Raw genomic sequence first — 7485 nt, 5'->3', positions numbered from 1 at the left:
GGTGTGTCACATACGTGTGTGTGGGGGTGTGTGTCACATACGTGTGTGTGGGGTTGTGTGTCACATACATGTGTGTGGTGGTGTGTCACATACATGTGTGTGGTGGTGTGTGTCACATGTGTGTGGGGTGTGTGTGGTGGTGTGTGGGTGTGTGTGTGTGTGGGGGGTGTGTGTGGGGGGTGTGTGTGTGGGTGTGTGTGTGTGTGGGGGTGTGTGTTACATACGTGTGTGTGGGGTGTGTGTCACATACGTGTGTGTGGGGGTGTGTGTCACATACGTGTGTGTGGTGGTGTGTGTCACATACATGTGTGTGGTGGTGTGTGTCACGTGTGTGGTGGTGTGTGTGTGGAGGTGTGTGTGTGTGGGGGTGTGTGTGTGGGGGTGTGTGTCACATGTGTGTGGTGGTGTGTGTGTGTGGTGGTGTGTGTCACATGTGTGTGGTGGTGTGTGTGTGGTGGTGTGTGTCACGGGTGTGGTGGTGTGTGTGTGTGTGTGGTGGTGTGTGTGTGGTGGTGTGTGGGGGTGTGTGTGTGGTGGTGTGTGTGTGTGGTCTGTGGGGGTGTGTGTGTCACATGTGTGTGGTGGTGTGTGTGTGGTGGTGTGTGTGTGTGGGGGTGTGTGTGTGGTGTGTGTGTGTGGGAGTGTGTGTGTGTGTGGTGGTGTGTGGGTGTGTGTGTGTGGGGGTGTGTGTGTGAGGGTGTGTGGTGGTGTGTGTGGGGGTGTGTGTGTGTGGGTGTGTGTGTGGGGGTGTGTGTGGTGGTGTGTGGGGGTGTGTGTGTGGGGGTGTGTGTACTCACTAGATGGTGTGACACATGCAGGTACAGATATCTGAGGCGTGCTCCATCCCTTCATGTTATAAGCAAAGACCTGAACATGGTAATATAAACCCTGGAAAAAAAAACACACACCATAAGCACACACGTGCACACACACACACACACGCACAAACAAGGAAATCAACACATAGTTTCCAAAAATGTTGAACACATTTGGTCTTTCATATAAGGTATTTGTCCATTATTGAATTAATAAATATTTACTGAACAGCGAAAAGCACTAACCAATAGACTCATTTAGTATTAAGGATAAACAGTAAATAAACAAAACAGAACTGGGTTCAAATTATTATGATGTTGAGGGGTGTTGAGTGCTGAGTGTGTGGTGTTGAGGAGTGTTGAGTAGTGTTGAGGGGTGGTGAGTGGCATTGAGGGGTAGCGTGTGGAGGTGAGTGGTGTTGAGTGGTGTTGAGTGATGTTGAAGGGTGGTCAGTGGTGTTAAGGGGGTGGTGAATAATGTTGAGGGGTGGTGAGTGGTGTTGAGGGGTGGTGAATAATGTTGAGGGGTGGTGAGTGGTGTTGAGGGGTGGTGAATAATGTTGAGGGGTGGTGAGTGGTGTTGAGGGGTGTTGAGTGGTGTTGAGGGGTGGTGAGTGGTGTTGAGGGGTGTTGAATAATGTTGAGGGGTGGTGAGTGGTGTTGAGGGGTGGTAAGTGGTGTTGAGGGTGGTGAATAATGTTGAGGGGTGGTGAGTGGTGTTGAGGGGTGGTAAGCAGTGTTGAGTGGTGTTGAGGTGTGGTGAGTGGTGTTGAGGGTGGTGAATAATGTTGAGGGGTGGTGAGTGGTGTTGAGGGGTAGTAAGTGGTGTTGAGGGGTGGTGAGTGGTGTTGAGGGGTGGTGAATAAGGTTGAGGGGTGGTGAGTGGTGTTGAGGGGTGGTGAGTGGTGTCGAGGGGTGTTGAGTGGTGGTGAGTGGTGTTGAGGGGTGGTGAGTGGTGTTGAGGGGTGGTGAGTGGTGTTGAGTGGTGTTGAGGGGTGGTGAGTGGTGTTGAGGGGTGGTGAATAATGTTGAGGGGTGGTGAATAATGTTGAGGGGTGGTGAGTGGTGTTGAATGGTGTTGAGGGGTGGTGAGTGGTGTTGAATAATGTTGAGGGGTGGTGAGTGGTGTTGAGGGGTGGTGAGTGGTGTTGAGGGGTGGTGAATAATGTTGAGGGGTGGTGAGTGGTGTTGAGGGGTGTTGAGGGGTGGTGAATAATGTCGAGGGGTGGTGAGTGGTGTTGAGGGGTGTTGAGTGGTGTTGAGGGGTGGTGAGTGGTGTTGAGGGGTGGTGAGTGGTGTTGAGTGGTGTTGAGGGGTGGTAAGTGGTTTTGAGGGGTGGTGAATAATGTTGAGGGGTGGTGAGTGGTGTTGAGGGGTGGTGAATAATGTTGAGGGGTGGTGAGTGGTGTTGAGGGGTGGTGAGTGGTGTTGAGGGGTGGTGAATAATGTTGAGGGGTGGTGAGTGGTGTTGAGGGGTGGTGAATAATGTTGAGGGGTGGTGAGTGGTGTTGAGGGGTGTTGAATAATGTTGAGGGGTGGTGAGTGGTGTTGAGGGGTGGTGAGTGGTGTTGAGGGGTGGTGAATGATGTTGAGGGGTGGTGAGTGGTGTTGAGGGGTGGTGAATAATGTTGAGGGGTGGTGAGTGGTGTTGAGGGGTGGTGAGTGGTGTTGAGGGGTGGTGAGTGGTGTTGAGTGGTGTTGAGGGGTGGTGAGTGGTTTTGAGGGGTGGTGAATAATGTTGAGGGGTGGTGAGTGGTGTTGAGGGGTGGTGAATAATGTTGAGGGGTGGTGAGTGGTGTTGAGGGGTGGTGAGTGGTGTTGAGGGGTGGTGAATAATGTTGAGGGGTGGTGAGTGGTGTTGAGGGGTGTTGAGTGGTGGTGAGTGGTGTTGAGGGGTGGTGAATAATGTTGAGGGGTGGTGAGTGGTGTTGAGGGGTAGTAAGTGGTGTTGAGGGGTGGTGAGTGGTGTTGAGGGGTGGTGAATAAGGTTGAGGGGTGGTGAGTGGTGTTGAGGGGTGGTGAGTGGTGTTGAGGGGTGTTGAGTGGTGGTGAGTGGTGTTGAGGGGTGGTGAGTGGTGTTGAGGGGTGGTGAGTGGTGTTGAGGGGTGGTGAATAATGTTGAGGGGTGGTGAGTGGTGTTGAATGGTGTTGAGGGGTGGTGAGTGGTGTTGAATAATGTTGAGGGGTGGTGAGTGGTGTTGAGGGGTGGTGAATAATGTTGAGGGGTGGTGAGTGGTGTTGAGGGGTGTTGAGTGGTGGTGAGTGGTGTTGAGGGGTGGTGAATAATGTTGAGGGGTGGTGAGTGGTGGTGAGTGGTGTTGAGGGGTGGTGAGTGGTGTTGAGGGGTGGTGAGTGGTGTTGAGTGGTGTTGAGGGGTGGTGAGTGGTTTTGAGGGGTGGTGAATAATGTTGAGGGGTGGTGAGTGGTGTTGAGGGGTGTTGAATAATGTTGAGGGGTGGTGAGTGGTGTTGAGGGGTGGTGAGTGGTGTTGAGGGGTGGTGAATGATGTTGAGGGGTGGTGAGTGGTGTTGAGGGGTGGTGAATAATGTTGAGGGGTGGTGAGTGGTGTTGAGGGGTGGTGAGTGGTGTTGAGTGGTGTTGAGGGGTGGTGAGTGGTTTTGAGGGGTGGTGAATAATGTTGAGGGGTGGTGAGTGGTGTTGAGGGGTGGTGAATAATGTTGAGGGGTGGTGAGTGGTGTTGAGGGGTGGTGAGTGGTGTTGAGGGGTGGTGAATAATGTTGAGGGGTGGTGAGTGGTGTTGAGGGGTGTTGAGTGGTGGTGAGTGGTGTTGAGGGGTGGTGAATAATGTTGAGGGGTGGTGAGTGGTGTTGAGGGGTGTTGAGTGGTGGTGAGTGGTGTTGAGGGGTGGTGAGTGGTGTTGAGGGGTGGTGAGTGGTGTTGAGTGGTGTTGAGGGGTGGTGAGTGGTTTTGAGGGGTGGTGAATAATGTTGAGGGGTGGTGAGTGGTGTTGAGGGGTGGTGAATAATGTTGAGGGGTGGGTGAGTGGTGTTGAGGGGTGGTGAGTGGTGTTGAGGGGTGGTGAATAATGTTGAGGGGTGGTGAGTGGTGTTGAGGGGTGGTGAATAATGTTGAGGGGTGGTGAGTGGTGTTGAGGGGGTGTTGAGGGGTGGTGAATAATGTTGAGGGGTGGTGAGTGGTGTTGAGGGGTGGTGAGTGGTGTTGAGGGGTGTTGAGTGGTGGTGAGTGGTGTTGAGGGGTGGTGAATAATGTTGAGGGGTGGTGAGTGGTGTTGAGTGGTGGTGAGTGGTGTTGAGGGGTGGTGAGTGGTGTTGAGGGGTGGTGAGTGGTGTTGAGGGGTGGTGAGTGGTGTTGAGTGGTGTTGAGGGGTGGTGAGTGGTTTTGAGGGGTGGTGAATAATGTTGAGGGGTGGTGAGTGGTGTTGAGGGGTGGTGAATAATGTTGAGGGGTGGTGAGTGGTGTTGAGGGGTGGTGAGTGGTGTTGAGGGGTGGTGAATAATGTTGAGGGGTGGTGAATAATGTTGAGGGGTGGTGAGTGGTGTTGAGGGGTGTTGAGTGGTGGTGAGTGGTGTTGAGGGGTGGTGAATAATGTTGAGGGGTGGTGAGTGGTGTTGAGGGGTGTTGAGTGGTGGTGAGTGGTGTTGAGGGGTGGTGAGTGGTGTTGAGGGGTGGTGAGTGGTGTTGAGTGGTGTTGAGGGGTGGTGAGTGGTTTTGAGGGGTGGTGAATAATGTTGAGGGGTGGTGAGTGGTGTTGAGGGGTGGTGAATAATGTTGAGGGGTGGTGAGTGGTGTTGAGGGGTGGTGAGTGGTGTTGAGGGGTGGTGAATAATGTTGAGGGGTGGTGAGTGGTGTTGAGGGGTGGTGAATAATGTTGAGGGGTGGTGAGTGGTGTTGAGGGGTGTTGAGGGGTGGTGAATAATGTTGAGGGGTGGTGAGTGGTGTTGAGGGGTGGTGAGTGGTGTTGAGGGGTGTTGAGTGGTGGTGAGTGGTGTTGAGGGGTGGTGAATAATGTTGAGGGGTGGTGAGTGGTGTTGAGGGTGTGTTGAGTGGTGGTGAGTGGTGTTGAGGGGTGGTGAGTGGTGTTGAGGGGTGGTGAGTGGTGTTGAGTGGTGTTGCGGGGTGGTGAGTGGTTTTGAGGGGTGGTGAATAATGTTGAGGGGTGGTGAGTGGTGTTGAGGGGTGGTAAATAATGTTGAGGGGTGGTGAGTGGTATTGAGGGGTGGTGAATAATGTTGAGGGGTGGTGAGTGGTGTTGAGGGGTGGGAATAATGTTGAGGGGTGGTGAGTGGTGTTGAGGGGTGTTGAGGGGTGGTGAATAATGTTGAGGGGTGGTGAGTGGTGTTGAGGGGTGGTGAGTGGTGTTGAGGGGTGGTGAATGATGTTGAGGGGTGGTGAGTGGTGTTGAGGGGTGGTGAATAATGTTGAGGGGTTGTTAGTGGTGTTGAGGGGTGATAAACACTCACTGTTGTAAGGTCTGTGATTTCACATTGCAGCTGTGTCATGTCCTCAACCAGAATCTCACCAAGCAGTGGAGAAAAGGATGGAGAAGAACTCCAGACCACTAACAGACACACCAAAGTGAAACACACACACACACACACACACACACACACACACACACACACACACACACACACACACACACACACACACATATTGAAAAACACACAGAATCACAGAATTTCCCTTTGTGTTCATGTAGGAGAGCTGTATAGGACCAAGATCAGCGACATGAAAAGGTAACACAAGACTTGTGAAGTTCTGAAAGTTACAGAGCTGCTGGCATCATCTACATCAGGAGTGTCTACATCACTGGTCATCTACACCATCTACACCATCTACATCATCTACACCATCTACATCAGGAGTGTCTACATCACTGGTCATCTACACCATCTACACCATCTACATCATCTACACCATCTACATCAGGAGTGTCTACATCACTGGTCATCTACACCATCTACATCATCTACACCATCTACATCAGGGGTGTCTATATCACTGGTCATCTACACCATCTACATCATCTACACCATCTACATCATCTACATCAGGAGTGTCTACATCACTGGTCATCTACACCATCTACATCATCTACACCATCTACATCAGGAGTGTCTACATCACTGGTCATCTACACCATCTACATTATCTACATCATCTACATCAGGGGTGTCTACATCACTGGTCATCTACACCATCTACACCAGACCTGGGCAAACAACGGCCCGCGGGCCACATCCGGCCCGTTGTGCGTCCCTGTCCGGCCCGCGAGAGGCCAATCATAAATGAAACAAACATCTATGTCGTGCGTGCAATACAACTGTGACGCTTTTATTTTGAAAGCGCTACGTTTGTGTTAATTCCGTGTGGACATACCTGCGTGTGTGTGTGTGAGCTGTGCGAGAAACACTGTAGGTGATCAGCGACAAGTTAAGGCAAAATTTATACTTTCGGGAGTGAACGTTGCACCTTGCGCGAACCTCCGCAAACGGCGGAAAATTTACGTGACGAATGTTAATAGTGCATTGTGTTTTAGGTTTGAAAAGTGCTGTAATTTAGGCTAAAGTACTTGAAAATGCTTGAAATTGTAACTGTATTTCGATTCACAACAATTTATTGTAATCGCGGTGGCGGAGGGACTCACGCGCTGTTGATTCGCAAGGTCGTGCACCTCTCGAATTTTGTAACTTCGCGCGCGCGCCGCGCTTCAGCGCAATGAACAGTCATGTTTGCAGGGTTCATACACCTTTATAAGGTGGAATTCAAGCACTTGTACGTCACTTTCAAGGTCCATTTCAATATTTCCCAGCACGTTAAGCTTAATTAAGTTAAATATTTATACATATATTCGAAATGATCCGAAATAATTCACTTTTTTTAATTGTTGTTTATTTTCTTCACGTTCTCTCATGTTTCGTTCTGGAATTACAAGAGGCTCGTATTTGTTAATGTAATACAAGAAAACTGTTCATTCAGATGGTTATTTGTTGTGAAACGAAGTAGTTACAATTTCAAACATTTTCAAGTATTTAGCCTAAATTCCAACACTTTTCAAATCTGAAACAAAAAGCAATATTAAAATTGGTCAGGTAAATGTTCCTTCCCCTGTTTTTGAGGGGTGTTTCTTTATACCAACACACATCGTTTCGGAGAACACTGCACAGAATGTGATGCGGCAAGTATAAAGTTTGCGTGAGGTGGTCGGAGCCATTGTGATGACGTCATTATTGTTTGTGTGGCCCTCTGACACAATTCAGGTTTCTCATGTGGCCCCTTGTAAAAATTAATTGCCCACCCCTGATCTACATCATCTACATCATCTACATCAAGGGTGCCCATTACGTTGATCGCGATCGACCAGGAAGTGTGGATAGATCACATCCACAAGTAGTGTATGAATGACAGGCTATCATCCATCTGCACTGACGGTTGTATATTGATTGACAGACATGGTAGCCAGTCTGACGTCAAGGGTTTGACATCCACCCACCACCCCACCCCCCGTCAACGATCAACACACATCACTGACAAACCACCCCCCCCGTCACCGCTCGACACACTCCGCTAAAAAATAAATATGTAGATCTTTCTGACTTGGTCATCTTATAAGTAGCTCGCAAGTGGAGAACTTGTGGGCACCCCTGACGTACATGTTTATTCTTAAAACACTGAACTGTGGGGACTC

At 50.4% G+C, this 7485-nt stretch overlaps 1 protein-coding gene across 4 annotated transcripts in view; it reads right to left on the bottom strand.

Annotated features, from left to right (window-relative positions):
* The window catches only part of ankfn1b (ankyrin repeat and fibronectin type III domain containing 1b), a 123063-nt gene that overhangs the window by 19047 nt on the left and 96531 nt on the right, over positions 1-7485 (bottom strand). For all 4 annotated transcript variants that reach the window (XM_076986842.1, XM_076986840.1, XM_076986843.1 and 1 more), the window contains 2 exons: positions 5258-5355; positions 798-888 (listed from right to left, as the gene is read on the bottom strand). In XM_076986842.1, the coding sequence (XP_076842957.1) occupies positions 798-888; positions 5258-5355 (189 nt within the window). The remainder of the gene's footprint in view (positions 1-797; positions 889-5257; positions 5356-7485) is intronic.

This window comes from Brachyhypopomus gauderio, unplaced genomic scaffold, assembly GCF_052324685.1.
Source record: "Brachyhypopomus gauderio isolate BG-103 unplaced genomic scaffold, BGAUD_0.2 sc49, whole genome shotgun sequence".
Classification (NCBI taxonomy): domain Eukaryota; kingdom Metazoa; phylum Chordata; class Actinopteri; order Gymnotiformes; family Hypopomidae; genus Brachyhypopomus; species Brachyhypopomus gauderio.
This window is presented reverse-complemented; position numbering and strand designations above follow the sequence as displayed.